Source organism: Drosophila mauritiana, chromosome 3R, assembly GCF_004382145.1.
Source record: "Drosophila mauritiana strain mau12 chromosome 3R, ASM438214v1, whole genome shotgun sequence".
Classification (NCBI taxonomy): Eukaryota; Metazoa; Arthropoda; class Insecta; order Diptera; family Drosophilidae; genus Drosophila; species Drosophila mauritiana.
In genome coordinates, this window is record NC_046670.1 from 11,728,181 (window position 1) to 11,755,535 (window position 27,355).

Genomic DNA, 27,355 nt, shown 5'->3' on the forward strand with positions numbered 1-27,355 from the left:
TATAATTTATATAAATGAACTACGGGGAGCAGCTGTCGTTTGACCCGTTTGTATGTTTGGCGAGTTCCTAATTTAGAATCCAAGTTTGTTTAAGCAACTCTTCTACTGTGTTTGGTTGGTAAATTGTTTGGAGAACTGTTACTGTATGGTTGCATTGAGGTGTGGGGGTGAATGGTTTAGTCGACCTCCTCGATGGTGGGGCCAGCACCGCCGGCTCCGGCAGCGCCAGCGGCACCAGCCGCTCCGGGCATACCTCCGGGACCGCCGGGCATGCCACCGGGAGCACCACCGGCGGCCTGGTACAGCTTGGTAATGATCGGGTTGCACACACCCTCCAGTTCCTTCTGGCGGTGCTCGTACTCCTCCTTGTCAGCCAGCTGGTTGGCATCCAGCCACTTGATGGTCTCGTTGCACTTGTCCATGATCGTGGTGCGGTCAGAGTCCGAGATCTTGGTCTTCAGGTTTTCCTCGTCGAGGGTGGCCTTCATGTTGAAGCAGTACGACTCGAGGCCGTTCTTGGCGGCAATGGTCTCCTTCTGCTTCTCATCCTCGTTGCGGTACTTCTCGGCCTCGTTGACCATGCGCTCGATGTCCTCCTTGGACAGACGACCCTTGTCGTTGGTGATGGTGATCTTGTTCTCCTTGTTGGTCGAACGCTCCAGGGCAGTCACGTTGAGGATACCGTTGGCATCGATATCGAAGGTGACCTCGATCTGGGGCACACCACGAGGTGCGGGGGGGATGCCCGACAGCTCGAACTTGCCGAGCAGGTTATTGTCCTTTGTCATGGCACGCTCGCCCTCGTACACCTGGATCAGCACACCGGGCTGGTTGTCCGAGTAGGTGGTGAAGGTCTGGGTCTGCTTGGTCGGGATGGTGGTGTTGCGCTTGATCAACACGCTCATCACACCGCCAGCGGTTTCGATACCCAGGGACAGAGGAGTCACATCGAGCAGCAGCAGATCCTGCACCTCCTGCGACTTGTCGCCGTGCAGAATGGCGGCCTGGACGGCAGCACCGTAGGCCACAGCCTCATCGGGGTTGATAGACTTGTTCAGCTCCTTGCCATTGAACAGATCCTGCAGCAGGCGCTGGACCTTGGGGATACGGGTGGAGCCACCGACCAGCACAATGTCGTGGATGACCGACTTGTCCAGCTTGGCGTCACGCAGAGCCTTCTCCACGGGGTCCATGGTGCTGCGGAACAGATCAGCGTTCAACTCCTCGAAACGGGCACGAGTAATCGAGGTGTAGAAGTCGGTACCCTCGAACAGAGAGTCGATCTCAATGCTGGCCTGGGTGGAGGACGACAGGGTACGCTTTGCACGCTCGCAAGCGGTGCGCAGACGACGCAGAGCACGCTTGTTGGTGGTCAGATCCTTCTTGTGCTTGCGCTTGAACTCCTGCACGAAGTGGGTGACTAGACGGTTGTCGAAGTCCTCACCACCCAGATGCGTATCTCCGGCCGTGGACTTGACCTCGAAGATACCGTCATCGATCGACAGGATGGACACATCGAAGGTGCCGCCGCCCAGATCGAAGATAAGCACGTTGCGCTCTCCAACAGCCTTCTTGTCCAGACCGTAAGCGATAGCAGCGGCAGTGGGCTCGTTGATGATACGCAGCACATTCAGACCGGCGATGGTTCCGGCGTCCTTGGTCGCCTGACGCTGAGAGTCGTTAAAGTAGGCCGGCACGGTGATGACAGCGTTGGTCACAGTCTTGCCCAGATAGGCCTCGGCGGTCTCCTTCATCTTGGTGAGCACCATCGAGGAGATCTCCTCGGGGAAGAAGGTCTTCTTCTCGTCCTTGTAGGTCACCTCGATCTTGGGCTTGCCATCGGCGCTGACCACCTCGAAGGGCCAGTGCTTCATGTCAGACTGCACGGCGGCATCATCGAACTTGCGACCAATCAAGCGCTTGGCGTCGAAGATCGTCTGGGTCGGGTTCATCGCCACCTGGTTCTTGGCGGCATCTCCGATCAGACGCTCCGTATCGGTGAAGGCAACATAGGATGGAGTGGTACGATTACCCTGGTCGTTGGCGATGATCTCGACCTTGCCATGCTGGAACACGCCCACGCACGAGTAGGTGGTGCCCAAATCAATACCAACAGCAGGAGCTTTAGACATCTGAAAAGGATTGTAACGGTGTGTTTTAATTTTCTTTTTCTCGATTTATGTACAAAAAAATATAAAAACTGTGCCCAACACGATACAAAGATTGCCAGAGGAAAAGTAATACTGAGAAAATAGAACAGCTGTTGTGTTTATTCGTTTGGATGGAAAATTAACCGTTTGCTGAGATGGTATGTGTATATAAATACAAAATATAGAAACCTTTGAAACCAATTAAATATTGATTGTTTCATTTTGCTTGTGTACTTGGGGGTTGCTGAATACTTTCCCATGACAACCAAGGCAAAAGTAGAACACATTTCGGTTTCCTAGTGAAAACGCCATCTTATTTCGCCTTTTACAGCGAGCATTTAGTGCCATTTATGCCGCATGTTTATCTAAAACGGCTTGCCAAAGTCGGCGAATCACGAACTATGACTAATGCCAACCGATTCATGAAAATGGCAAGATCAATGCTGGGATCGAAGAGAATTATAAATGGCGGCCGAGCAGCTGCCACCTTTTTCTGCAAAGTGCGCAAAAAAAGAGAAGAAACCGCATGGACAAAGGCGAAAATTCTGGAATGCTAAAAACGCAAACACACGCGCTCCCCCAAGCACACACACATGCATATTTATGTACATATGACCATATATATGTAAACCACGCTGCTGAAGCCAGGTCATTTTGGAGGGTGATTCGTGCGATGCGTGCGAGGGAGACAACCACTGTGTCGGGGACGGCTTTGCGTGTGTTAGTTTTACCCGCTCACAAACACACGTGCCCGCACTTTGAATGCCGGTTGGCAACGTGTTTTTTTTTTAGCTAAGTATATTTAATAAAAGCCCGCATAATGTATAAATTTATGAATGTTAGTTCTATTTATAAGCAATGTTTATGTGCCTTGACTGTATGTGAGGGAATCCAACATGTTTCTATAGCTGTATAGCAATATAATTAAATGATCGGAACATGCACGCATGTTTGTGTGGTTGCGTGGGGAAGCCGCACATTTTTCCAAAACTGGAATATTCCAGCAAAAGAGCAATGGCACTCAAAATAAATTAGCAATTACGATGAGTAACTTGGACATTGATTTATTGGAAACAGAAACAATAAAAAGCACAAGCAATGTCAAGACCCCGCAACGGATGACGCAAGTTTTCTCTCAGACACACACGCACACTCAATCAGACGAAAGGCGTCTTTGACTGCAGTGTGAGTGTGAAGCGGCACATTTTCCAGTGGAATATTCCAGATAATCACAATCAAACATTAGGCATCAATATGCAATTAGTCAGACCTTCCAAAGTTTCTAGAATGTTCATTTGCCTAATTATCTCTCCACTGCATATAATAGGCGCTCTTTAATGCACCTTTGCAATTATGTATATGAGTGTGCATCGAAGCGTTACTCACTGGGGTCGAAAGTTCGAGAAACTTTGCCTACTTAGCGAGTATTGATTAAATAGTATAGGGGCTACAAAAACACGTGGTTAGATTCTAAATTATTTTCCGGCAAACTTGGTCAAGTTGGTCGCATTTTTTTTTTACAATAAAATAAATAGTGAAATGTAAATAAACGCTTACCTTGTGTGTTGTTTCTTAGAAAGTACTAAAATATAACCGTTTAATTGCTACTTCACTTTTAATCTGCCGCACCTTCGAACAAACTGGCTGGCGTTTTTTCTGAAATACACCCGTAAAAATTTGCGAATGCCTTTTATATACAAGCAAAAGTGTTACCAAGGTTTCCAAATGCTTTAGTACTAAATTCACATGTGTGCAACTGCAAAATTCTTGGTCACCCTAATAAACGGTTCACACAGAAGTCCAGAAATATTGATGCACAACGTTCACACCAAAATTGTAAAGTCTTAGAAATTGGCCAATGTATAGTATGATCGCTCAACGTTGCATGTTACTTCAAAAACCTTTTTTACTATTCCTTTTTTGATGAATATAATTTTTTATATAGGAATAATTAATGTATTAGATATTGTTCCGTTGGCGGAACAGTGGAATATGGAACATGGAAATTTTTTTATTTATAACTTTTTTCGTTATTTATAAGTTAATTCTAATTCTCCATCGACACTTATTTGACGTACATTGCTACCCAGCCATTTAACAGCAGTGTTGTTCTTATTGATCGTGGTATTTTTTGGCGCTCTGGCAGAGGTCACTCTAAGTAAAATTTGAGATATCATTTTATGTTTAGTTTAATAATTATTGGAATAGGGCTACCAGAGACAACAGGTGATGCCGGGCAGCCAGGATGAGTGCACTTCTAAACGAAATCCAGCGGATACTCGGGGACCTTCAGTCGGAGAAGGCAGCCAGCCGAAACAAGGGCATTCAGCAGCTGGATGAAAAGCTCTCAAGCTGCCGTGAGGATCTGGATAAGTTGTTTCTTAGCAAAACTTCTGATATATCCTGGACCACAATCTTTGAAGCGTCGAAGGAGGCTCTCTTTAAGGTTCCTAGCCATTATCGTTAAACAATCAGTTCCATTTTAATTTTTGCCCTAATAACAGCAAGCTGGAAATCTGGAGGATGTCAACGAGAAAGTATTCAAGACACTGGCGGGAAAAAACTATTTGTACGATAATGTCCTCGAGAAGATCACACAATTCAACTTGGAAGGTAAGTCCTAAACACTTGAACTCGTTCGTAAGCTAATCTGTGATTTTTAGCGGGGACGCAGACCTCTGGAAATGGGCACTTCCTGGCCAAAACAAGCATATTCAGTGCCTTCGAGGATGGCATCAAGATGCGAGTGGTAGTCAAGTACTTTGGCGACCGCATTCTGAGTCTGCTGGAAAAGGGCATTTACTCATCGGTCAGCTATGTGCGCGACCTTAAGATTAACGAATACAGTAGTAAGTTACTTTTTGGACCAAAAGAGACTCTTTTTTAATTTGATGATGTATTACAGGGATTCTCTCCTATCTTTTTGAACTGAATGTCGATATGGACGAGGTCCTGCGAACCAGGATACTAAAATGCATCACAAGAACCGTCAGTTTGGCCAAGGAACGGGTTCAGCTGCACGTGGATCTAGTGGAATATCTGCCGGAGCTAAGCAGCTTTGCACTATCCGCATTTGGAGCCAGAAAAACTGAGATTGTTCGCGTCTACTTAATATTTGCATCAGAGGTAGGACTCTTAATATACATATCTTTAGATCATGTTAAATACTTTGCAACAATCTTTCAGCTCGCTGTCAACTACAATCACCAATTGAACGTTCACATGCAGGAGATTCTACCCAAACTATGCGAGTACCATGACGAGGATGCGTTCCGGGACGACACCAGAAATCTGTTTTTTCAATGCGTTTCAAAGTCGCTCCATTCAATGTATCTCAAAATGGATATGTGTGACTTTAATACACTCGGTGTGCCTGTTCATGAAAAGTGGCAGCAAACTTTACTGCGGCTGAAAACTATTGTCAATGTGGAGATCCGAAAGAATTCCTGGGCTCGTTGCAAAAACGCACAACTGAGCAATAACAAATTCTCCGACCCCTTCATCAAGATGTCTGCCCTGGTTATGTATATAGTACGTCGCATAAGCTAGTAATATTAAATACATTTAGTTTTATTTTTAACTATATAATTATTTGCAGGTGCTGTGGCACTTGGAGACGAAAAAGAACGATGAAAATGTGGAAGGTGATGCGCCGAAAAAGATCCCGAAGCCTGCAGATAAAATGGAAACTATATTTAGTCTGATCGACAAAAAGGAAAACACCTTTAACGACGTCTGGCTTGCGATCTTCACTGAGATACTCCAGCTGAGCAGTGTGATCCTAAATGTGGCCAACTACCAAATGGCGCTAACCACCGTGGCGGAAATAATACAAATGTACGGCAATGCGAGAAATCTTCGGAACCTTCGGTTATGCCTGGCTAATCTTCTGACCAAAGAACAGGAGCTTTTGCACTCTAAATCTATTCGGGAGGATTTTCTGGGCGAGCTTTGGAGTCAGATGGCTAACCAGCTCATATCAGAGACTACCACAAACAGTGACGAGATCAAGGAGAAGCAATTGGTGCTGCAGATGCTGATCAGACACAATAAACTGAATCAAAAGCTGTCCAGCACGCTGCTTAACAATGTTATCTCGAATGAGATGCTAAAGCGCAACGAATGCTTAGCGACAATTCGCGAGATCTTTATCCATGCAGATAAATGTGGTCAAGATAAGGCGTCCGCTGACTTAGAACCCATCATAGCTTGGGCCTACGGAAGTGCGGATAGATTCATCGCCGCTCAGATGATACACAATATAGACAGTATTGATGCCCAGCTGCAGGCGGATACTTTTGCAATCAGCATTATAAATTTTTTGGATGTCCAGCAATTGCGACAGATCTCTCAATCAGAACACATTGTTCCTTCCACCGAACGCAATCTTTTGGCCTACAAGTACAACGAACAGCTTATTTGCTTTGACAAGGACTACGCCATTCCTTTTGAGTCCATCACTCAAGCTCAGAGCGAAACTAAGAATTGTTTGATTCAATCCAATTATGATTGCCTTATGCGGGGCCTCAACTTTGAGATCGCGAAGGAGAACAAACCCGCGGCAATAATAAAAAACCTTAATAGTCTATTGAAGTTGATCTGCACAATGGAAAGGCTTTTGCATTACAAGGTTTTCGACGCAGACAACTTTAATGGCTGTCCTCTGATAAAAAGAATTGGACTATATCTCAGCCACATTGAGGTGGGTGCAAAATGAATAACTATTCAGAACCTCGTTTTCTAATACCAGTTTCAGTTCCAGCTCAAGGCGAACGGCGCTGAGATGCTAGATAAGAGCGATTTACCTGAGATTTTACGTCTGGAAATCTATGTACTTGATGTATTCAGGACGAATCCAGTCTTACTCGATTATTTGGAAAGGCAACCCATTGAAATGTTGGTGGAATTTGTTGGCGCTGCGCTCAAGTTGCACTGTAATGTAGTCTTCAATTAACGTATCGCTTTAATAATTGAAGAGTTGAATATTTCAGCCATGCAGAGGGAGCGATCTGTTGATGCAGATCATGGAACAATTACTCGTCTGTGCCTTAATATTTTGGCTGGTCTATGTGCGTACAATTCGCACCGGGATGAAGCATTCGAACACATAGCAAAGGTAACGATGCGTTGGCATCCACAGGATGTGCTTATTGTGACCAAGGTAGGAGTTATATCGTAACCAAAACAGAAGTAATTTTAAGATCTCTTTAAGATGTTATGCAGCTGCCAAACGATTTCTGAAGCATCCAGCACTTGGTTAGTGAGCAAATTGAAGACACTTTTCCAGCACCATCACCAGGATGCGGAAATGATGGATAAAGTGGTTCAACATATGCCCAGTGAGTTTATACATATATAATAGAACAATAAACAGAGTGCAATTCATTCATTTCATTGCAGCCATTTTTTACTTTGTAAGGCACAAAGAAAATCATTTGGATGACATGCTTATGGCCCTTAATTCCCTTTTAAGGATTGCCATTAAGAAGTCGTACACATCGAATTTAACAGCGAAAATTGTACGTTGCGTGGGATTGATTGCTCAGAGGTGTCCGGACATTTACCTTCTAGAGAACTTTGCTGTGATATGCAAGTCCACTGCGAAATTCATCACCATGCCCACGTTAGAAGTGCGCTTTGCCACACTCTTCACATTCACCATCCTGCTGGATTCGAATTGCGTCTCTAGCGATGTCATTAATCATTCTCAGTCGCACTGGGATTTCTGCCAGGAGCTGTACGAAAGCATTGAGTTTAAGAAACTGACGGTAGGCATTCGTCTTGAATGGCTATACCTGGCTATACTTTAATGGCTATTTTATATTTAGTACAACAACGAGGATTCCATTCAAAACAGCAATGCGTTAATCGTACAAATGTTAATTGCAATATTCTTGCGCAGCTCATTCCACCAAGAGATAGCACTGAAGGAGCTGCTGCATCATTGTGCCTTGCGAAGGCTAACTGAAAGTGAGTAAGCACCATAATAGAAGTGTCAGTTACGTGATCCATGATCCAATTCCAGGGGAGTTTATTTCCCTGCAGAGTAAGTCATCCTGCCATCGGCAAACAGTGCGTGATCTTATCCGACCATTTGCGTCTATTCTTCTTCACCATTGGAGCTCCAAGCGCTGGCCCATTTCCAAGTGAGATAATTTAACTAATCCGAAGAAAGTTACACTCACATCTCACAAATCAAGGTTTCCCTATTTTCTGTGCTATTCAACGAAGAGTGAATTTCGCAAAACCCATGCTAGTGAAATTATGGCGTATACCTTTCTATATGGGAAAACAGAGGATATAGAACGAAGCAGTAAATCCATCAGCGAGGAGGTATGTACGGTAGAAGTTTTCTCGAAACAAATAAATAAATAAAAAGATTTATTCTTCAGCTGGCCCTTCCGATAGTGGCTTCATTTCTACTGATCAAAAACAGCTCGTGCAGCGAAAGCGAAGGACAGAACTTTAAAGAACACCTCCAGCTATTGTCGGAGAACCTCAGTTACTCTCAGCTGAATGCCACAGATGTAGATCTTGATTTGGATATTCTTTGCTATGTGATAAGCTTGCTGCACGATCCGCAGGAAATGATGAGACTGTTTGGTTCCTTTGCGCCCTGCAACAGAACAGCCAGTTGGTATAGTCTGAGTGGAGAATCGCTTTTTAAGTGTCTGAACTTTCACATTGTACGTATTTGGAAGGCCATTTCAAATGTGTAGTCCCTAACTTTTGATTCTTTAGGACCCTGAAATGAGGCCATCGATGGACAGTCGGATCCAGTCCATGACCACGCTTCAAACCAAACATTCTCGTGTGCTGGTCGATATTTTTGGACGCTTAAAGACCAACTGCTATTCAGCCTCTTTTTCTAGTCAGGCCTTGCATGAGTTTTTCCTCTATTGTGAAGTTGCAGATGCTGTCTATGATGCGGCCCAAAAAAATGAAACCATAGTTACCCAGTGCTCCTTTTTTGTTCGCGACATTTGGTTTTTTGTGGTACGGTTTCTGATCCATAGTAAGTTAAAAATATAAAGAGTAACTTACGCGTAACCTAACGCTACCTGATTTCAGCTAAGTTCATCCGCGTCCAAATGGCTGCTCTGATATTTCTGGAACTCTTGCTTAACAAAGACAGCTTCCGAATGGATGATTACCAAAATCACTTCGGAGACATAGCTAAGCTATTGAGCAATTTCCAACTATGCTGCGAAGCGAAAGAAGTTAGAGAGAAGACCATATCAATAGTAATGCACATTTTGGAATCAATGAAGGCCCACATCAACCTAAATTCCTTTTTGGAAGAGACAACGGATTGCGAGTTTCTTAAACCTCTGCGAGAGGATTGCAAGTTCAGTCAACCCAATATTGATAGGGCGGATGTCGCCAACTATTTGCGCTCATTTCTAATAAGTCCGACGCCAGAAAGATTACGCGATCTGAGGACATATGTGAGTATCAAGTTAATATTCTGAAAATTATATTAATATGTAATTTTTTAAAGATTGCCGAGCACAAGGAAAAAGTGCAGGAACATGAAAAACTTTTGTTTGGTGTTATTAACAAGCTCATTCAGATGACACGGGACGCGCATAGTAAGGCAACCAGCATTGATTCCCTCAAGTGCTTGGCTCAAATTGGACCGCTAAAAATATCCACAGTTTCGTATTATTTTCAGACTGATTTTGAAGCATTTGAAAAGGTAGGTTATCAAACATCAAGAATGCCTCTTTTAAAGTGTATTCTTTTAATGCAGTCAAATGCGGAGCCCATGGAAGCTTTCTTAGGTGTTGTCTGTCAGACTTTGGATAAATCCTTATTCCAATTCGACCCCAAAACTTACGAGGGTCTTGTGTCTGTAGCAATTCAGGTGGTTAATAGTAAGCCTGGATCAAATATTATGGGTAAATAGATTTAAATTGCACTATATATAGAGATAATTTTCCAATATGTTTGTTTAATTCATAGCTCACTATAAAAATCTACAAATCTTTGCTGAGAAGTCTACTGCATCGACTTTTCTGCATTCTAACAAACAAATTCGTCGCATCGACTGGCTGTCAATACTTAAAGCAACGAAAAGCCTTAACTACGAGCCTTGGATGTGCGCCTTTGTCTCGAAAGTGTTTCAAATGTGTGGCTGGCTGGGATTCGATAAACTGGCCGCCACTTCTTTCGCCTTTGCCAAGACCTGCCTGCTGCCTTTTATTAAATTACTATTGGAAAATAGTCTAGAACATGTTGAGAGTCTGTCCCAGATGTTGGATTACTTTTTCGAAGGTTTTAATAGCTCGACGGAACCGAACTCCCAGGAGATTTTCCGCAATAAAAGAGCCATCAAGAAGTTTCTGCATATCTGCGAATACATACGAATCTTTAATAATTGGTATTGCGTTTTCATATAGATTACATATGTATTTAAATATTTGTACTTTCCTTATTACAGGACCATCCCGATTAATCTGAGCAATGTGGTCATGGCTAGCAATCACTGTCAGGCCTATTTCCTGAGTATAATGTATCTTGAGCTATGGGCCTGCTCAGAGAGTCCCAAGAGCAAAGCCGATTTCTTGGACAACGAATGCTTTCAGGATTGCGCAAAAAAGGTAAGAATTAACTATAGTTGAATACTCCGAAATAAGGATGCGTTCGTTACAGGCATACGAATCAATTGGCTGCTTAGATGCCATTCCAGGCTTTGTAAATCCCATGCGCTCACGTTTAGATTTCCTCGGACACGGTAGCAATCTATCCACCATTCTTTTGGAGTCCGACCACTTGGACAGGGCCAGTGGTCAACTCTGCATAGACATAATGAAAGGAAATGGTTTGTGGTCTTTTGCCAAACTCCAGCAGCACCAGAACATTGAGCCCGACTATGAAATATTTTGGCGCCTTGGACAGTGGGATTCGCTAACAGACCGAAAGCATCAGCAAAATCAGACGGTGGTTAGAACATCGCTTGATCTGGAGCAGGAGTTCAAGCGGCACCACTTCGTTGCCCTCAGAAGTATTGGCCAGCGGGAGGAGGAGAACAGCTTGTCGGCCATCGAACAGGCCTATAGCTGTGTGCGCGACATTCTGATGGAGATCAGCGTGGAGTGCCTGCAAAGTGTCTACAAATATCTGACATGGCTGTGTTCCCTTCAACAAGCAGAGGAGTTTTGCCAGGTGATGGTGTCCTGGGAATTCCGCGATGTGCTCTTCTGATCCTTGTCATTTTTTCACCCTTCAGATCCAATTTGGCACTCAACTGGATCCTGCTTCAACGACCAAGATTTTTAAGAAGTGGCAAACGGAATTGGAGCTTAAGTACGGGAATTTTTTTTGTAAGGAATACGTGATTGCACATCAGATTGCTTTGCTGAAGTTGGCGGGTACAAGGGCCAGTCGCAGAATGAGCGAGTTCTATCAAAAGGATCCCATTAGCACGTACCTAATGAAGGGAATTGAGGAGTGCAAAAGCGCTGGCAAGTTAAATCTGGCAGCTAAGTACACAGCTACTTTACGGGAGCTCCCTAATATTAGGGAGTCAATCAAGGTAACCAAATGATATTTAAAGTTATGTCCATTCTACATTTAGTAGTGATATCATATTATTTTAGATTAGCGTTCTGCTGGAAGATGCTGAAATCAATCTAAAGATGGGCAACCAACAAATTGCTAAGGCCATTTTGGACTATGTGACCAACAATAATGAGTTTGTCTACTGCGTCCAACGAGTTCCTGCACTTCGGATGCAGGGCGAGTTCCTCTTAGACTGCAATGCTGAGACTTTAAGTTGGGTTCAGTCTCACAACTTCAATAATTCGCTTAAGCTGATTGATGATTTTGTGCAGCACCGCCAGACGCTGAGCGAAAAGTATCGGGACATCTTCGATTGGCATCAGCTTGATGCCTTCGCCAGTAAACAAAGAACGGCTGCCTATGCAACGATTGCAAAGTATGCTGATCGGGAGTATCAGCAACTACACGACTACCGGCACTCGCAGGAGTATCAAACGCTCAAGGATATCATCGAGCAGAACCGCCAGACGGCGGAGAAGGTGACCCAGCGGGAGAACCAGGACCGGCGCGTCATATCCGTGCAGATGAAACGTTACGCTAGTTTGGACGAGCAGCAGCTAAATCAGATTGAGGAGAAGCTTACACAGTATCTGTGCCTGGCATTGACCAATTATATGGCATACTGTCGGCTGGACAGCGGCTTTTCCAGTGCGGCCATATATCGCATCATTTCGCTGTGGTTCACCAACGCCACTAGTAAACAGTGCCAGGAGTGTATCAAGGATGAGATCCTTACAGTGCCCAGTTACAAATTCATCTGTGCCGCCAACCAATTGACCGCCCGCCTTAACTCCAAAAACACAAGTCTGCTCAAGGGGCTGACGGACCTTCTGGTGCAATGTGGCAAAGATCATCCATATCATACATTCTACCAGCTGTATCCCCTTGTGTTTGCACACCTGGATGGCGAGAACAGCAATACAGAGCGATCGGGAATCGCACGTAAGATTATTGCCATGATCTGCGAAAACAATGGCACAGCGGGGGAATGCAGCAAGCAACTGGAATCGCTGCTACCAGGTAAACGAATCGGTCTTGCATTGTTTTCAAATGCTTATACAAATTCCTTCACAGCCCTCATCACATTTGCCAACGAGGGGAAGACGAACGATAACAGGCCGGTGTCCGATTCCGTGCGTAATAAGCAATTTGACAAGGTGAGGCGCTGGCGGAATCTGAACGCTGTACATTGCCCGACCCTCGAGTTGCCTGTTATGCCCAGCAAGGAGTACAGTATAATAAGTAGGTTTCGAAACAGAAGACTGAAGAATTAAGCCTTGATTAATCCAATCTTACACCACTCAGGCGTCGTTAAGTGGAACAACGAGACAACACAGTGTGGGGGATTAAATGCGCCTGTTAAAATAATGTGCGTTTGCTCTGATGGTAAAATTCGGGCGCAACTGGTCAAGGGAAAGGATGATCTTCGACAGGATGCCGTGATGCAGCAGGTTTTCGGAATCGTCAACGAGTTGCTCAATCAGGATTCCGAATTCATCGAGCGTAAGCTAAAGTTGCGCACCTATAAGGTCACCCCGCTGTCCATGCGTAGTGGCATCCTGGAGTGGTGCACCAATTCGGTTCCTGTGGGTCACTATTTGGTTGTTGAGGGCAAAGGAGGAGCACATGCGCGATACCGACCAAACGACTGGAATAACAACAAGTGCCGCAAGTTGTCATCTGTGCGTTTCATTCGAAATAAGAGAATTTTGTTGTTCTTACTTGTTTATACATTTCAGGATCACCTAAAGTTTCCCAAGGAGACACGATATGCCATTTACAAGAAAATATGTGAGAATATTAAACCCGTTTTCCATTATTTCCTGCTGGAGAAGTTCCCGATTCCGGGCGTCTGGTTTGAAAGGCGACTGGCGTACACCAACAGCGTAGCCACTACCTCAATGGTTGGCTACGTTCTTGGACTGGGTGATCGGCACACACAAAATATCCTAGTAGACCAGCAGACAGCTGAGGTCATTCATATCGATTTTGGTGGGTGCAAAATTTTCAGAACATATATGCATATATTAAGTAACGATGTTTGTGTTCATTTTTCAGGTATTGCCTTTGAGCAGGGCAAAATCCAGACGACACCAGAGACCGTTCCCTTTCGTTTAACACGCGACTTTGTGGCACCAATGGGAATCTGTGGTACAAAAGGAGTCTTTGCCAAATCCTGTGAAGCTACCATGCACATTCTGCGCCGATATAAGTCCGTTTTTACTACAATTCTCGAGGTTTTGCTGTACGACCCACTTTTCATTTGGGGTGTACTTAAAAAGAAGCAATCACCACAGCAATCCGGTAAGCGGATACCTACTGCATGTACATTTTTCCTTATAATTTGGCATTTTTTTCAGGCGAAGAATCAGTGAATTTGGTAGCCCAGCGAGCTTTGCTTCTTGTGCAAAACAAATTGGATGGCAGAGAGGCCGGCACCCTGGGTGACTCGAATGTCGAGGCACAAGTGGAGCGATTGATCAATGAAGCCACTCTACCAAGCAATCTCTGCATGCTTTTTCCGGGCTGGGACCCACACCTATGAGTTTAAGTACATCACATAATCTACACTTGTTAGTAGTTCTAATAGAAGGTTTATACGATTTTTATCAAACATTTTTGTGCTTAATCTGGTCGTTGTTGTTTGGTTCCTTTGCTATAACAACGGGAAACCCGCAAGTGGTATACATTATCTTGGCAAGTGAAGAATTTCGATTTAATATTTCGACATTTTAGATTTTCAAAGCGTATGGCATTTGTTTTCCAAAATGCAGGTTGCATATATTTTTATGTATGCCGTCGTTTTTCTGTTCATTGCATGGTCTCAAAATTATTGCCCCCCAGCAAGCCCTAGGGATTAGTTGGCCTCTTCTTTTTTATAATCCGACAAACAGGCCATAAATCAATAAACGGTTGTAAAAAAACGCTTATCGAGACCCCATACCGACTATTCCATATTTGTAGGCAGCAAAAGCCTTTGTTGAGCGCGCTATCGGACATACCGAAGCTGATAACAGACGGATTTAAATGCAAATGGGCTTTTGATAGTTCAATAGTCCTTATCACATAGATAAGTAAACGTGGCTAAAACGTCAAACGGTCTATAAATTGTACAATTTCAAGTGTTTACCACCCATTGTCCTCGATTCTTAAAAACCTACATATATTTATTAATCTAATTTTAAGTAGTGGCTTATATAAGTTTAAAAGGATTTAAACAGTCAGTCTTGGGGGGTCGTGGTAGCATCTGGCTTGCAATCCGGTTCCACGCCGTCAAATATGGGCGCACCCTCTCCTCCGCCGCCACCAGTTATTATTTGAATTATATCCGACAGAGAGTACTGACCCAAAAATTTGTTAACGGCCTGTAACGGACATCCATGGAAATTGAATAAGAAAAAGTTTTTGCCTTTGAAAACTTGAAATGTTAACCCACCGCTTGGACTTTGGCGACAACTGTGCCCTGTTCATAATCCCAGACGTCGCCAAGCAGCTCTACTCCCATTTCGTTCACCAAAGCATGGATGAAATCATTGATGCGATCCTCTTCCAACAAGTTATCAAAGTTAATCCATAGTCCTCCCAAGCGCAGCTCAATCTGCAATGAAGATATGGCCAGGGGAGACACGGATCTCAATCGAAACGAAATGAGGATTGAAAAGTTTGTAATGGAGGTTCTAAAAGAGAAGTAAATAAGTAGACATTTTTGTTCAATGCTTAAATTCGATTGAATATGGCCTTACTCGGCATTGCCATCACCGGCCAAGTTGAGGATATAGGCCAAGGATCCTTTGGCGGTGTATAAGGACTTGAAGTACGTGAGTGGCAAGGTAACGTTAATGGTGTTCTTCAAACCGGGCACCGGAGACAAGCTGAGCGCAGGCACATCAAAATCGGACAATCCGTGCAACTGAAAGTTGTCGATGGACCCAGTGAAGCTAGAAACCAATGGAATTTGTAACGCCTCTAAGTACATATTATAGCCTTTGCTTACTCCACGAGGTATTTGTTGTTCAGTTCTGTTTCAGCAGGCCCCAACTGCAGCGGGTCCAATGCGGGCAGGCCCAGATTCAGGATTGGGTGGCACATGCGCATGCGGAACTCCTGAAGGAACGCCAAGATTTTCGCCTCGTAAACGCAGGCAGCGGGCGACAGGCATGCGTAGAGAATGGCTGTGGCCAGCAGGGCCTGTAAAGTGAGTTGTGCCCGCTGCATTCTGCTGAGTGATTCGCTTCCGTTCGGTTTGGAGTAGCTACTGGTATGCCAGCGTTCGCCCGCCCCGATTTTGTTTGCTCACTTTTCAAGTGGATCCCATCGTGTGTGTCAAGATACGACTTTTATTTCAATATTCTGCCAAAAACTTATCTTCGCTAATCGCGGACGGGGCCCGAGTACGGCCGATTACCGTGCGGATTGCTGGTGCTTCTGTTCGTTTATCAGCCTAATCTAAGCTCATACTGAACTTTTAATAACTAAGGACTACAGTCGTATTGGCTTCGGCTAAACTTGCTCCGGCGGCTGGCGCAAGTGCTCTGGGATCTCCTGCAGCTCAGTCCTGGAAGCCTGCAGCGCCACGCCCTCGGGCAGATTACGTTCAATATACTCTAGAAATGTATCTAGCGTGGAGCCTGTCAACTTGTGGAAGTTCATATAGCGGAAGTGGGTTCGCACCTCGTACTGTACGCGATGTTTCTTGTAGATGTGCACAGACTTCAGGAGCGTCATCCGCTCGTGGTGCGCCTTGCGAGGTGACCAACTGCATGAGGATTAACAAACACATATGTTAGAGATTTCCTTTTACGGAGGATTTCCACCTCTTACCATTTGCCCTTTTCAATGCCCAAATGCTCGGCAGCCGTAGTGGCAAACCAGGTGTAGCTCTTTAAAACTGCCGGATCAATACCCCGCAGCTCAATCTCCAGCTTGCTGTAGAGTTTATCCGGCTCCGGAGCAGGTGCCGCAGGTGAAAGATTGCCTTGTATGCCGGAACTGGTGTTCACCGTAGACAGAGTCCGCATTGGCTGTGTCCAGCGGAGCGTCTTTATAGCCTGGGAATATAAATCTAGATGTTTCATATGCATTTTCATTGATATATTGGATCTAAATACCTGCAACATATTGAAAACTGTATTTACAACTATAATTATGCAAGTTCTTCAGCCGCAATACTGCTTATAACGCCTTTTCAAAAATACTGAAAAATACTACATATGTAGTGTTTCTGTGATTCCATAGAATGGTACATACCTACCCTGTAATAAAAGTTAAATTTATGTTTTCCTTTAAGCCTACTTACAGAAATTAATTTGTTTATATATCAGCCTAAAAATAAATTCACTTTTAACAATTAGTCGAAAAAGTTTATATTCTATTTTATATATCCCCTATATCCCCTGCGATACCCTTCAACATTTAAATATACCAAAACGCGTTAAGCTATTTTCGTTCCCTAATTTCCGCACGTGTTGGCGCCGCTCAAAAGCCTTTTAGTTGGCGTTATAAGTTTTGTGATCGTCGTGCGATTTGATTCTAAAAGCAGGCCTATAGGACAAACAAATACATCATGAAAGACACCGAAGTCAAAGGTGCGAGGCCGTCAAAGCTTTTATTTCCTGGAAATGATTACTTATTTATCCCATCTCAAGTTAGACAACACCACAGAGGAGGAGCCCGTGAAGGAGGCAGCTGAGGTGCCGGCCAGTTCCAGCTCCGACGAAGATGAGTACGATGACATAGATGACGATGATGAGCCAATGGACGAAGGCGATGAGCAAACCACTTGTCTCTTTTGTACCGAAACATCTACAAGCATCTCGGTGGCCATTGACCATCTAGACGCCCGGCATAAAGTGAATCTGTTGGAGCTTCGGCGTAAATTCCAAATGGACCAGTATTCCTTTATCAAACTGATAAACTACATAAGAGCAAACAAGATCAGTGCAGAGCAGTTATTGTCTGCGGAACAGCCGTTTTGGCAGGATGAGAAGTACCTCCAGCCCGGGGAGTATGAGCCCTGGCTTTGCTATGACTACGAAGACCTTAAAACAGACGGCGCTTCGACGCAGCCCTCGGTTCTGGAGCTACAACAGCGGATTGCTGAGCAGTCGCAATTGCTGCAGCAGGCCAACGAGGACATGGAACGCATGCGCAACGATTACAAGGCGCTGCTGCAAAAGGTACATGCTGACGGCGAGCCAAAAGGTTCCAACCAGAGTGTACCGCGTAACATCGTCTGTCTCGACAACGAATACTTCAAAAGCTACTCCCACTTTGGCATTCACCATGAAATGCTTAGCGACAAGGTGCGGACCAGCACATATCGCTCGTCTTTACTTCAAAACGAGGCCGTTGTTCGGGGCAAGACAGTGTTGGATGTGGGATGCGGCACGGGAATTCTATCTATCTTCGCCTCCAAGGCGGGTGCAGCCCGCGTTGTCGGCATAGATAACTCGGACATTGTGTACACGGCCATGGACATCATCAGGAAGAACAAGGTTGAGAACGTTGAACTGATCAAGGGTCGGCTGGAGGACACAGATCTCCCAGAGCCGAAATACGACATTATTATATCCGAATGGATGGGCTATTTTCTTTTGTACGAATCAATGCTGGACAGCATTATCTACGCCCGCGAGAATCACCTCAAACCCAATGGCATAATACTGCCCAGTCGCTGTACACTCAGTCTCTTGGGCTATGGAGACGACACGCTTTATGCCGAGCAAGTGGAATTCTGGTCTAACGTTTACGAGGTCGACATGAGCGATCTGCGAAAGCAATCAATAGAGGAGCCACTGATGCAGGTGGTGGATGCAAATTTCATGCTGACGGAGCCCGAACAGATAGCTAACTTCGACATAATGACCGTCGATATAAACTATCCAAACTTTACTCACCAGTTTAGCTTGAAGGTCACGAAACCGGGAAGAATATCCGCCTTTGTGGGTTACTTTGACACACTGTTTGAACTACCCTCTCCCGTCATGTTCAGCACATCACCAAATGCGACGCCCACCCATTGGAAGCAGACGGTTTTCTTCGTCGACAACCCGCAGGTTGTGAAGGAAGGAGACGTCATTAGTGGGAAAATCACGTCAAGAAGACATAAAGAGGATGTCAGAGGCCTTAGTGTGGACATAGAAGTCTTTGGAAAGAAACGCAAATACATTGTGGTTTAATGTGCTTGTTTTTGAATAGAATTAAATAAATCTAAGTTGGAATTCAATTTCAAAAAAATTAACTTCAATTCTTCGCTTTTTAATCACATTTAATTAAATACGATCTTTTAAATTTTTTTGAAATTGTACAATCTGCTGACAAATGAAAGCTTAAGTAAAATTTGTTTTTAAAAATATGTAAATATATATAAATTAAAATGAGTACCCATTGCGATATAGGCTGGACAGCTTGACACGGGGCACGGCCAAAACATTATCGGATTCAGTATAGTTTGGTGTGTGTTAAAGGAGGCGGAACAGATGCTTTAAGCGGTATTGGTTTCTAACTCGGAGGCGGGAATCTCTGGCTCCTCGTCGTTGTAGACATTCTCGGCCATCTGCCAGACCTGCATAATATTGTCCTCGGATACGGAGCAAATGATCCATGGCTCGTTGGGGTTCCACGAGAAATCGCTAATCTTGGCAGTGTGACCGCCATGGATGAAGAGCAGCTCGGGTGGTCCGTCCTCAGCATCCTCCGTACTCTGCTCCTCGCCGATTTTGGACAGATCCCAGACGTGTAGGCGGCGGTCAGTGCCGGAGGAGGCGAGAATAGTCTCGTTATGCGGCGACCACTGCACCTGGAAGATCTCGTCCTTGTGCGACTCGAAGGAATGTAGTTTTAGCTTGAGGTTGCGCAGATCCCACAGAGCCACAGTCTTGTCAGCGGAGCCCGTGGCCAGGATGAACTCCGAGTAGGGATTAAAGCTCAAGCAATTGACTTCGGCTGTGTGAGCGTCCACCGTATGCGAGGGCTTCGAGGTGTTGTTGTTGCGCGTGTCCCAGATCATCAGCTTCTGGTCGTCAGCCACCGATCCGAACAGAGACTCATGGAGCAGATGCCAAGCCACGTCCTCAACAACGGCGGTGTGGCCGGTGAAGATGTTCTTGGCATCAATAACCCTATGTTCCTTGGGTGTGGCATTGATGTCCCACAAGCAGATGGTGTGATCATCAGAGGCTGACAGCAAATAGCCTGTAAGGACAATCAAGATGTTCATTAATGGTTACATCGTAATGTATTTTAAATGTATCAATGACTTCTGCTCTTATCTCAGCAAATATATAAGTATTAGGTACAGCTACGCACTTACCATTGAGGTTGGGATTCCAAGAGAGTCCGTAGCCTTCCTTTTGATGACCGCGCAGCCGCAAGTCAGGCTGGCACTCGCCAGACGGTTCCGGCTTGCTTGGATGTTTCGTGTAGTCGAAGACCAGGACATCGCTCGACGGCGTCTTGGTGGCGATTACACAGGCGTTCTGGGGCATGTAGCGGGCCCTGTTCACTTCGCCCTCGTGGTTGATCTTAATCTCAATCTCGATCTTGCCGCACACCGATCCAAAGCCTCCAAACTCGCCCTTCTCGTTATCGTAATGCGATCCATCGAACTGGGCATCCTCGCTGGGCAACTGAACGCTGGCGATGAGTAGATGGTTCTGCTCGTCAGATGTGTGTGTGCCCAGTATAAGACGATGTACCGAGTAGTCCTTGCCATCCTGCTTGGTCACATCCGGCAGCCACTGGGCGGTCAACGAGGGCCATTCCAGGGCGTGCGTCATGACCAGATCGTACAGGAACGGCGTGTTCTTTTTCCAAATCTTATACTCCTCATTGATCACCCGCTCCTCGACGGCGTCGTCGAAGGATTCCGCTGCTAAAGGTCGATGGTTACGAATTGCGGCGATTAACTTCTAACCGGACTTACCATTATCGCTGCGATCCACCATTTCGATGCTTTTAGGCACGCAATTCCTCAGTCTGCGTCAAAAGTCGGCAGCCGAAAAAATCGGGCGCCAAAACAAAAGCCGAAGCGGCAAAACGTGTGCAGAAAAACTACGAAAGTTCGCTACGTAGTTAAAGCTCTCGCAACGAACACTTGACCGAAAGTCGTTGTGGCAGGGATTGAGTCAAATCCTGGCCGGGAATTTACACTTTAATCGGCGTAACGTCAGCGCAAAATAGGAATTGGCTAATTTCCTTCGTTTTTTTTTGCAAGCGCGTCGTCGATGATAGAGATGCAATACAAACGATTATCGAGGCGACTGCCATGTTCGATTATAATAACGATAACAGAATCACTGTGATGACTGTGCGCGGTATTTTTATACTTGTTACGTTCTTGGGGCATGATTTTAGTATTTAATGGTATACCTCGGTATGTTTGGGCTCTTAAATGGTATATTCTAACGGTTACAGTTGCGGGCACACTAAAGTGCATAAGCAAAGTTTACTTAATTCGTTATCAGTTTACGCGCCAATGACCGGCTTTCCATTCTTATTTGACGGGCCTACCGTCGAAGTTGCAGTTAAGTTCCCCAACAGCAACGACGCGAGGCAGCCGTGATTCATCCTCAACGCTTTTCCAATTGTGTATGCAAAATGTTTTTGCACGTAACGAGCTGAACTATTGAGTTTGCTAAATAGTTTAACAAGCAATAATTGGGCCGACATGCAGGTTGATGGTTGTACCAGCAGCTCATCCGAGATCCCCCATCCCACAAATCGTGAAACGTGTAAGTGCACAGTGGATTTGTTGGCGGGTTGAATGAAAAACTTTCTCTCTTGGCGCGCCGACGATTTTGTTTGTCTCTTCTTTCTTTCACTTGTGTAATCCGAATTTGGCCCTCAAGCTCGTTTTCTACATCGCGATTCACTTTCCAGGGAACAGTGTGAAAATGCAGTCGTCGTCGCATTCCAAAGATGGTCATAATGGAGTGGGGGCTACCAAACTGCTCCAGGATCACCAGGAGCCCGAGGACTACTTGGAGCACCTGATGAAGGAGGGCAGTCAGGAGGGCGACAGCGGTGCTGACTTGGAGCTACCTTCGTGGTACGATGAGCAGCTATTCAAGCGGTAAGTTGCGTGACTAATTGTTCACTGGTTGCATATAAGCTATTTGCCATTTGTGTGAACTACGCACAGTAGAAATAATTGTGATAATTACAATATCCATATACATAGGCTATTTATAAGCTTGGAGTAATGTAGCAGATTGCTATGTGAATAATTATGGGAAAATTTTGTATCTACGGGCTTACATATTAATAACAAAGTGCGACATAAATTTACTTTAATCTTTTAACCCTGTATATGAATATTTTAATTTAAATAATATAACTGCATTCGAAGTACGTAATTGATTCTTTATTCCCTTTGTGCAGTGGTCAGAGCTACTTTAGCACGTATCGCTTCGTAATGAACGCCGGAATGCTGGCTGGTCTTATTGCCGTGCTGGCTATTCCATCCATTCTCCGGGTGCTGTCGTGCACACGCCAATCCTCGACAGCATTTACCGCCTACCGCCGCTATGTGCGTACTATATTCCACACGCAAGCCTGGTATAACTACAACATCGCGGACCGTGGCAGCAGGTTCTGGACCAGCATTGCGGCCGTGAGGCGGGCCCACAGCCGCTCCAGTCATGCGTGCGCCCGACAAGGAGCTGGACAGATCACCCAGAAGGATTTGGCCCTCACACAGTTCGGATTCATTGGCTTCATAACGATGGGCGCTCATCGCATAAAGCTGAACGATCAGGACTTCCTGGAGGCCACTACGCATATGTGGCGCGTTCTTGGCTATCTGCTGGGCATCAAGGATGAGTACAATATCTGCGGTAGGAACTGGGCGGAGTCAAAGCTTCGCATCGACATTGTGATGCGTAAGGTATACGAACCAGCTCTGGCAAACACTGATGAGGAATTCAACCGAATGACCGAGGCTCTGATTAATGGCTTGTGGCACATGAACACCATGCTGTCGGTAAATGCCAACATATTCTTTGCCAAGCGATTAGCCTGCGTCAAGGGCTACGAGTACTACAGTTTCGATCATGAGAACGGAGTGGCGCAGGATCCCCAGCAGAAGCTGCACTACTACGACATGGGATGGTGGGATCGATTCATAGTCAGCTACGGCCTGTTCCTCGTCACATATCTGCACAGGTACGCCTTGGTGCGATGGTACTTGAACTTCCGAGTCTGGCTGGTGGACATACTCACATATTACTTGCCCTACGTCGCCATTTGGAAGTTTGGCCGGAAGTCCGCGTATGTGCGGATCTTCAGGAAAGGCGGGGAGGCCCAAGACTTTGCCCTGGGCTTAAAGGACGATTAGATAGTGTTGTGTTTGTTAGAATTAGTCAGTAGGTAAATTATCAATAAATATGCAAAGTAATTGTTGTAATAAGAAAGTTGAGTTTATATTTTAACCATACTAAATGAACGGGGTGTAGTTCATGTTGATCATATAAGAAATGTTTCATGACTTGAAAATCTATCACCTTTATAATGAATCTTATTAAATTAAGTTATTTAATTTTTCTTCTAAACAGATCGTTATAATTATTGGCGGTAAATTACGCGCCTCTGTCTTTTAACATTTCCGAACCTGGTCACACTTACGGCATCATCTTTTGGGTTCCGGCTGTTTACTTTAGTTTTTTACCTTAAATTAAATTAAAAATGTTTTACCACGTGAGTATTTCATTCTCTGAATAGAGCAAAAATAAATGCCATCCCCTTGCGCCGTAGATATCGCTGGAGCAAGAGATCCTGCTTCATCCACGTTACTTTGGCCCGCAACTGCTGGAGACCGTGAAGCAGAAACTCTACTCCGAAGTGGAGGGCACCTGTACGGGAAAGTACGGATTTGTGATAGCGGTGACGACGATAGACCAGATCGGATCCGGTGTCATCCAGCCGGGCCAGGGATTTGTGGTGTATCCGGTCAAGTACAAAGCCATAGTCTTTCGGCCATTTAAGGGCGAAGTTTTGGACGCAGTGGTCAAGCAGATCAACAAAGTGGGCATGTTTGCAGAGATCGGCCCACTGTCCTGCTTCATTTCCCATCATGTATGTTAAGTCTGAGCGATCTAAGGTAACACTTTTTAACGGGTCATTCTTTTATAGTCTATTCCCGCCGACATGCAGTTCTGCCCAAATGGCAATCCGCCCTGCTACAAGAGTAAAGATGAGGATGTGGTTATCTCCGGAGAGGATAAGATTCGGCTAAAGATTGTGGGCACACGAGTAGACGCCACTGGAATTGTAAGATGCTTCCTAAATATGAGTACTTTTCGCAAGTTAATACTCTAATTTTTTTAGTTTGCAATTGGCACTTTGATGGACGACTACTTAGGATTGGTGTCCAACTAATTTCAATCGTTTTGCGTACATTTTATATATATATATTAAACTTTAATGAAATGCATTTAGACAGTTAAACATCTATGTGTATATAGTAATAAATATGTATGTACTTTATAAGATTTGATTTCAATTAAAGGTACGTTATATTTGTAATTTAGTAGATTGGTGTGGTCTAGGATTTATAATAATGGATGGACATTAAGTAAACAAACGGCTCGAGCTATACATAGGGCGTTTTAAAGGTATAGTTACAGCTACAGATCGTTATGGTAAAGCACTTAAGTTAGGTGTACGACAACAAAGAAGTACTTAAAAAAGCGAAGGTTTCGATTCAAAGAATTGCGATTGCACTTAGAAATGATAGAGCGGAGAAGAGGGCAATGAGATATTGGATACGCAGATGATTGCCAACGATTGTGGAGCTCTTTACAAGGCGGCAGCAAGCCTCACAGATCCCACGAGAAAAGATGGTGCTTCACCAGCATGTCCCTTACTCCGTCCTTGAGCGGTTGCGACTCCTTGCCGCGTTTCGGGGGCAGTTCCCAGTCGGGGTTCAGATTGAAGGCGAACTGCGAGAGAATGCGTAGCTCGCACTTGATCTGCACCCAGCCGGGTGAGTCAATAAAGCTCCAGGAGTGATACCACTTCTGTACGACCTCCTGGCAGGCGCACAGCACCTCCAACCAGAGGTGAAGAACCTGTTCGTTGAGGCCCAAACAGATCAGCGAGCGTAACTTAACATCCATTTGTGCGTGCGCATCGTCGTGCGTCTGATTGATGACCTGAACGCAGCGATAGAGTAGCTCCTCGGGCGTTAGTACCTTGCCATCCTCATCCAGTCGATACGTTTTGCAGAGCACAAGACGACTGTACACCGACTCAAAGTCCTTCTCCACCTCCCGGGTGGCAGCCTCCTCAATATACAGCCAGGGATGAATTGGTCCACCCAGAAACGTGGGCCGTTTCATGCCGTGCTCCAGAAAGGCCTTGATGGCCGGCGCCAAGGTGCCACGCACCAGGTCCGTTACAGTTTCCGAAATGGCATCATCTCCGGCTGATGTGTACAACTTGCTCCGCTCGTCTAGCAGCTCCACGAACTTGGCTGGAAACCAGCCGCGCAGGCCGTTCAGTTCTCCCACCCAGCAGTGTTCGTCTTTTTGACTGATGATTGTAATGATGTCGTTCCGCCGAAATCCCAACTCATCATCGTCGTGCCGCTCAAAGTCGTGCAGGGCTTTAGCCCTTCGCTTTCGCGTCCTTGCCACATTGATAAAGTTTTCGTGGTCCTTGGCATGCGACTCGGTGCTGTAGTTGGCCGTCAGCTGGATGTGACCGGCAAGCTTGGGTTCAATGGTGATGAAATGACGACCCACTTTAAGAATAGCCTCCCTTAAGTCTACCAGAATCTCCGTCTGGCGTATGTTCTTGTTCTTTAGCTGATCCCCTTCGTTGCCGTCGCCGCGGAAGAGAAAGGCTTCCAGGATGGATTTGCTTTTGCGCACCTGTCGTCGGGCCAGCTGTTGTTTGGGAAGATTAGGCGCAGCCTCGGGATTTCCTATCTGATGTCCCTGATCCGCCATGAGATAGGCCAGATGTCGACGACGATGGGTATCGATTACCGTCTGGCTAAGTGATCCGCCCACCTCCAGGGCTTGGCGAAAGAGCACTTCGACGTCAGTGACCTCGCCGGGAATGTCGGACAGTGAATTGAAAATCTGTGCTGAGTTCTCGAGATGCTTTAGATCTTGTTCCTTTACCTTGAGCATGCCCAGAGTCAACTGGAACAGCACTATGGAGCCCTCGTAAAAGAACCAGTCCCAGATACGCACAAGAATCTTCATATGCACCACGTTGGCAAAAAGCGTGAGGAACCAATGCAGCGTGATTAAAGACAGCTCGATGTCATGCTTACGCAAGGACTCGTCCACGCTGCTCAGGTAGTTGGCAATGAGCGTATGCATCACGCGTTGATCTGCTTGAATTCCCAGAAGAGTTGAGCTATAGTAGGAAGCTGGCAGCAGATCCTCTACAATGGTGGCCATCATCCAGAAGGCGTTCTCCTCCTCCATGAAGAGAAGCAGACAGGCAACGATCACTCCGGTGCCCTGACAGTAGCCGATGTCAGGAAAAAGCCACGCGATGCCCCTCAGAATCCGGCGCAATCGAGGAATGCCCGTCCCATTCGGATTGCTAAAGCAAGCATTCGTTGGCAGGATGCGCAGAAGGTCCTTCTCGATCTGTTTCGAAGTCATCAGCTGGTCATTGCTAGAAGCTATCAAAATAAGTGTATATTAATAATGTATTTATAAGCTCCCTTGTCGCGTTCGATTCTACCTTTTACTATATCGTGATAGCTGGTCTCGCTCTTTTGCTTCTTGGCCAACGCTCCTGATAGACGCATCCACATCTGGGCACGCAACGTGTGCGGGATACCCTGCCGAACCATATTCCGCAACTTTTCTGTGCGTGGGAGCATCACATCCACATGCTCCCAGCTCAGCTCGGCAGCCTCCTTGTTGTGTGAGAATTCCAGGTGGGCGATCCACTGCAATCGCTGCTGCGCGTCCTCCACAAAGGGTATGCTCAGCAATTTGTTGGAGCTCTGCTCCGGACCGTCCTCCTCCTCCACCCGGAACCCAAATTCGTCAAAGCGGTACTCCGGCTGGTCGTTTGGGCCGGAAGCCAATTCCGCGCCACCGCCCAGCTTGGCTAGGATTTCCTGGGGCCACATGGAGGCGGTAAGAGCGGAGAATGGCCCACCGGGATTTGGTCGCAGGCCATCGGCCACACTTAGTTCCTCCATCATGGGCGGCAGCTCACCCAGATCGTCTTCCGATCCCAGGTTCTGCAGTTTGCGCTGTTGGCAGTGGAACGATAAATATTAATTACCACGATAAGCAATCTTTTCTGGTCAATTTAGACGCACCGTATGCTCTTCACGGCCCACGTAACCCTCATGGTCGCGGCCAAAGATGCTCCTTGCCATGTCCATGCTGGGGCTGGCTAGTTTCCAGTCGAGTCCTGGCCGCGCATTCAGTGAAAGTTTCTCTCAAGTGTCTCTTTGTGGCGTGTGAAAAACAAATATTATTTCTCCATTGTTTCGTTTCCAATTAGCTACCGAATCTGATTTCACTATCAGCTGTTCGATAGTCGACTGTGGGTGGTATCGATTTTTAGCCAAGCCATAAAAACTGAGGTGTGGTGTAAAAGGGGTCAAAGGGCACTTAGCCCTTAATGTTAGTGAAAACATTTTTATAACCATTTGAAAACTT

The 27,355-nt window shown here is 45.6% G+C and overlaps 9 protein-coding genes across 14 annotated transcripts; 4 read left to right on the forward strand and 5 right to left on the reverse strand.

Moving 5' to 3' along the window:
* Nucleotides 1–60: 60 nt before the first annotated feature.
* LOC117142434 (heat shock 70 kDa protein cognate 4) lies at nt 61–3,823 on the reverse strand. The gene is made up of 2 exons (XM_033306395.1): nt 3,708–3,823; nt 61–2,132 (listed from the first exon to the last, which is right to left on the reverse strand). The coding sequence occupies exon 2, from the start codon at nt 2,130–2,132 to the stop codon at nt 177–179; it is 1,956 nt and encodes a 651-aa protein (XP_033162286.1). The 5' UTR covers nt 3,708–3,823; the 3' UTR covers nt 61–176.
* A 491-nt stretch (nt 3,824–4,314) lies between these two features.
* On the forward strand, nt 4,315–14,328 carry LOC117142802 (serine/threonine-protein kinase ATM). 2 transcript variants are annotated; one of them, XM_033307008.1, is made up of 28 exons: nt 4,315–4,596; nt 4,655–4,763; nt 4,814–4,999; nt 5,056–5,276; nt 5,337–5,681; nt 5,749–6,852; nt 6,907–7,084; nt 7,142–7,311; nt 7,363–7,489; nt 7,551–7,918; nt 7,979–8,120; nt 8,176–8,296; nt 8,351–8,483; nt 8,543–8,836; nt 8,892–9,165; nt 9,222–9,598; nt 9,652–9,849; nt 9,904–10,051; nt 10,116–10,533; nt 10,594–10,753; nt 10,806–11,318; nt 11,383–11,688; nt 11,753–12,734; nt 12,789–12,956; nt 13,020–13,396; nt 13,454–13,706; nt 13,773–14,018; nt 14,075–14,328. In XM_033307008.1, the coding sequence occupies exons 1-28, from the start codon at nt 4,396–4,398 to the stop codon at nt 14,257–14,259; spliced, it is 8,304 nt and encodes a 2,767-aa protein (XP_033162899.1). In that variant the 5' UTR covers nt 4,315–4,395; the 3' UTR covers nt 14,260–14,328. The 2 variants fall into 2 exon arrangements, with proteins under 2 accessions (XP_033162899.1, XP_033162900.1); XM_033307009.1 differs by lacking the exons at nt 11,383–11,688; nt 11,753–12,734; nt 12,789–12,956; ... (2 more) ...; nt 13,773–14,018; nt 14,075–14,328 and having other exon boundaries at nt 10,594–10,752; nt 10,804–10,989.
* A 535-nt stretch (nt 14,329–14,863) lies between these two features.
* LOC117145029 lies at nt 14,864–15,956 on the reverse strand. Its single transcript, XM_033310531.1, has 4 exons — nt 15,709–15,956; nt 15,458–15,652; nt 15,151–15,391; nt 14,864–15,079 (listed from the first exon to the last, which is right to left on the reverse strand). Exons 1-4 carry the CDS (start codon nt 15,927–15,929, stop codon nt 14,936–14,938), a joined length of 801 nt encoding a protein of 266 aa, XP_033166422.1. The 5' UTR covers nt 15,930–15,956; the 3' UTR covers nt 14,864–14,935.
* Nucleotides 15,957–16,031: 75 nt separating this feature from the next.
* Nucleotides 16,032–16,921, reverse strand: LOC117145030 (28S ribosomal protein S10, mitochondrial). Of its 2 annotated transcripts, XM_033310533.1 has the most exons (3): nt 16,823–16,921; nt 16,536–16,762; nt 16,032–16,470 (listed from the first exon to the last, which is right to left on the reverse strand). In XM_033310533.1, exons 1-3 carry the CDS (start codon nt 16,829–16,831, stop codon nt 16,215–16,217), a joined length of 492 nt encoding a protein of 163 aa, XP_033166424.1. In that variant the 5' UTR covers nt 16,832–16,921; the 3' UTR covers nt 16,032–16,214. The 2 variants fall into 2 exon arrangements, with proteins under 2 accessions (XP_033166424.1, XP_033166423.1); XM_033310532.1 differs by lacking the exon at nt 16,823–16,921 and having other exon boundaries at nt 16,536–16,813.
* A 237-nt stretch (nt 16,922–17,158) lies between these two features.
* On the forward strand, nt 17,159–19,018 carry LOC117143496 (protein arginine N-methyltransferase 1). Of its 2 annotated transcripts, none has more exons than XM_033308213.1 (2): nt 17,159–17,299; nt 17,360–19,018. In XM_033308213.1, exon 2 carries the CDS (start codon nt 17,468–17,470, stop codon nt 18,890–18,892), a length of 1,425 nt encoding a protein of 474 aa, XP_033164104.1. In that variant the 5' UTR covers nt 17,159–17,299; nt 17,360–17,467; the 3' UTR covers nt 18,893–19,018. The 2 variants fall into 2 exon arrangements, with proteins under 2 accessions (XP_033164104.1, XP_033164103.1); XM_033308212.1 differs by having other exon boundaries at nt 17,364–19,018.
* On the reverse strand, nt 18,961–20,972 carry LOC117143497 (probable histone-binding protein Caf1). Of its 2 annotated transcripts, none has more exons than XM_033308215.1 (3): nt 20,638–20,972; nt 20,026–20,583; nt 18,961–19,907 (listed from the first exon to the last, which is right to left on the reverse strand). In XM_033308215.1, exons 1-3 carry the CDS (start codon nt 20,657–20,659, stop codon nt 19,198–19,200), a joined length of 1,290 nt encoding a protein of 429 aa, XP_033164106.1. In that variant the 5' UTR covers nt 20,660–20,972; the 3' UTR covers nt 18,961–19,197. The 2 variants fall into 2 exon arrangements, with proteins under 2 accessions (XP_033164106.1, XP_033164105.1); XM_033308214.1 differs by having other exon boundaries at nt 20,026–20,586.
* Nucleotides 20,973–21,132: 160 nt separating this feature from the next.
* Nucleotides 21,133–23,124, forward strand: LOC117146100. 2 transcript variants are annotated; one of them, XM_033312080.1, is made up of 3 exons: nt 21,133–21,445; nt 21,563–21,786; nt 22,095–23,124. In XM_033312080.1, exons 1-3 carry the CDS (start codon nt 21,392–21,394, stop codon nt 23,047–23,049), a joined length of 1,233 nt encoding a protein of 410 aa, XP_033167971.1. In that variant the 5' UTR covers nt 21,133–21,391; the 3' UTR covers nt 23,050–23,124. The 2 variants fall into 2 exon arrangements, with proteins under 2 accessions (XP_033167971.1, XP_033167972.1); XM_033312081.1 differs by having other exon boundaries at nt 21,134–21,445; nt 21,594–21,786; nt 22,095–23,123.
* Nucleotides 23,125–23,301: 177 nt separating this feature from the next.
* On the forward strand, nt 23,302–24,197 carry LOC117146101 (DNA-directed RNA polymerase II subunit RPB7). The gene is made up of 4 exons (XM_033312082.1): nt 23,302–23,408; nt 23,466–23,786; nt 23,844–23,981; nt 24,039–24,197. Exons 1-4 carry the CDS (start codon nt 23,397–23,399, stop codon nt 24,087–24,089), a joined length of 522 nt encoding a protein of 173 aa, XP_033167973.1. The 5' UTR covers nt 23,302–23,396; the 3' UTR covers nt 24,090–24,197.
* Nucleotides 24,198–24,202: 5 nt separating this feature from the next.
* Nucleotides 24,203–27,233, reverse strand: LOC117146099 (small G protein signaling modulator 3 homolog). Its single transcript, XM_033312079.1, has 3 exons — nt 27,010–27,233; nt 26,418–26,940; nt 24,203–26,355 (listed from the first exon to the last, which is right to left on the reverse strand). The coding sequence occupies exons 1-3, from the start codon at nt 27,073–27,075 to the stop codon at nt 24,530–24,532; spliced, it is 2,415 nt and encodes an 804-aa protein (XP_033167970.1). The 5' UTR covers nt 27,076–27,233; the 3' UTR covers nt 24,203–24,529.
* Nucleotides 27,234–27,355: the final 122 nt, after the last annotated feature.

Coding starts and splice junctions, on each gene's coding strand:
- LOC117142434 (XM_033306395.1), bottom strand. CDS start 2,132: ATGTCTAAAGCTCCTGCTGTTGGTATTGATTTGGGCACCACCTACTCG.
- LOC117142802 (XM_033307008.1), top strand. CDS start 4,396: ATGAGTGCACTTCTAAACGAAATCCAGCGGATACTCGGGGACCTTCAG. Junction 8,297..8,350: donor AAGCGCTGGCCCATTTCCAA/GTGAGATAATTT, acceptor TCACAAATCAAG/GTTTCCCTATTTTCTGTGCT. Junction 8,484..8,542: donor GTAAATCCATCAGCGAGGAG/GTATGTACGGTA, acceptor TTTATTCTTCAG/CTGGCCCTTCCGATAGTGGC.
- LOC117145029 (XM_033310531.1), bottom strand. CDS start 15,929: ATGCAGCGGGCACAACTCACTTTACAGGCCCTGCTGGCCACAGCCATT. Junction 15,392..15,457: donor GCCGGTGATGGCAATGCCGA/GTAAGGCCATAT, acceptor CTTCTCTTTTAG/AACCTCCATTACAAACTTTT. Junction 15,080..15,150: donor TTGTCGCCAAAGTCCAAGCG/GTGGGTTAACAT, acceptor TGTCCGTTACAG/GCCGTTAACAAATTTTTGGG.
- LOC117145030 (XM_033310532.1), bottom strand. CDS start 16,801: ATGAAAATGCATATGAAACATCTAGATTTATATTCCCAGGCTATAAAG. Junction 16,471..16,535: donor GGCATTGAAAAGGGCAAATG/GTAAGAGGTGGA, acceptor ATCCTCATGCAG/TTGGTCACCTCGCAAGGCGC.
- LOC117143496 (XM_033308212.1), top strand. CDS start 17,278: ATGAAAGACACCGAAGTCAAAG. Junction 17,300..17,363: donor GAAAGACACCGAAGTCAAAG/GTGCGAGGCCGT, acceptor ATCTCAAGTTAG/ACAACACCACAGAGGAGGAG.
- LOC117143497 (XM_033308214.1), bottom strand. CDS start 20,659: ATGGTGGATCGCAGCGATAATG. Junction 20,587..20,637: donor GGTGGATCGCAGCGATAATG/GTAAGTCCGGTT, acceptor ATCGACCTTTAG/CAGCGGAATCCTTCGACGAC. Junction 19,908..20,025: donor TTGGAATCCCAACCTCAATG/GTAAGTGCGTAG, acceptor TTGTCCTTACAG/GCTATTTGCTGTCAGCCTCT.
- LOC117146100 (XM_033312080.1), top strand. CDS start 21,392: ATGGTTGTACCAGCAGCTCATCCGAGATCCCCCATCCCACAAATCGTG. Junction 21,446..21,562: donor TCCCACAAATCGTGAAACGT/GTAAGTGCACAG, acceptor TTGGCCCTCAAG/CTCGTTTTCTACATCGCGAT. Junction 21,787..22,094: donor GATGAGCAGCTATTCAAGCG/GTAAGTTGCGTG, acceptor CCCTTTGTGCAG/TGGTCAGAGCTACTTTAGCA.
- LOC117146101 (XM_033312082.1), top strand. Junction 23,787..23,843: donor CCTGCTTCATTTCCCATCAT/GTATGTTAAGTC, acceptor ATTCTTTTATAG/TCTATTCCCGCCGACATGCA. Junction 23,982..24,038: donor GAGTAGACGCCACTGGAATT/GTAAGATGCTTC, acceptor TAATTTTTTTAG/TTTGCAATTGGCACTTTGAT.
- LOC117146099 (XM_033312079.1), bottom strand. CDS start 27,075: ATGGACATGGCAAGGAGCATCTTTGGCCGCGACCATGAGGGTTACGTG. Junction 26,941..27,009: donor TGGGCCGTGAAGAGCATACG/GTGCGTCTAAAT, acceptor CACTGCCAACAG/CGCAAACTGCAGAACCTGGG. Junction 26,356..26,417: donor CTATCACGATATAGTAAAAG/GTAGAATCGAAC, acceptor TTATTTTGATAG/CTTCTAGCAATGACCAGCTG.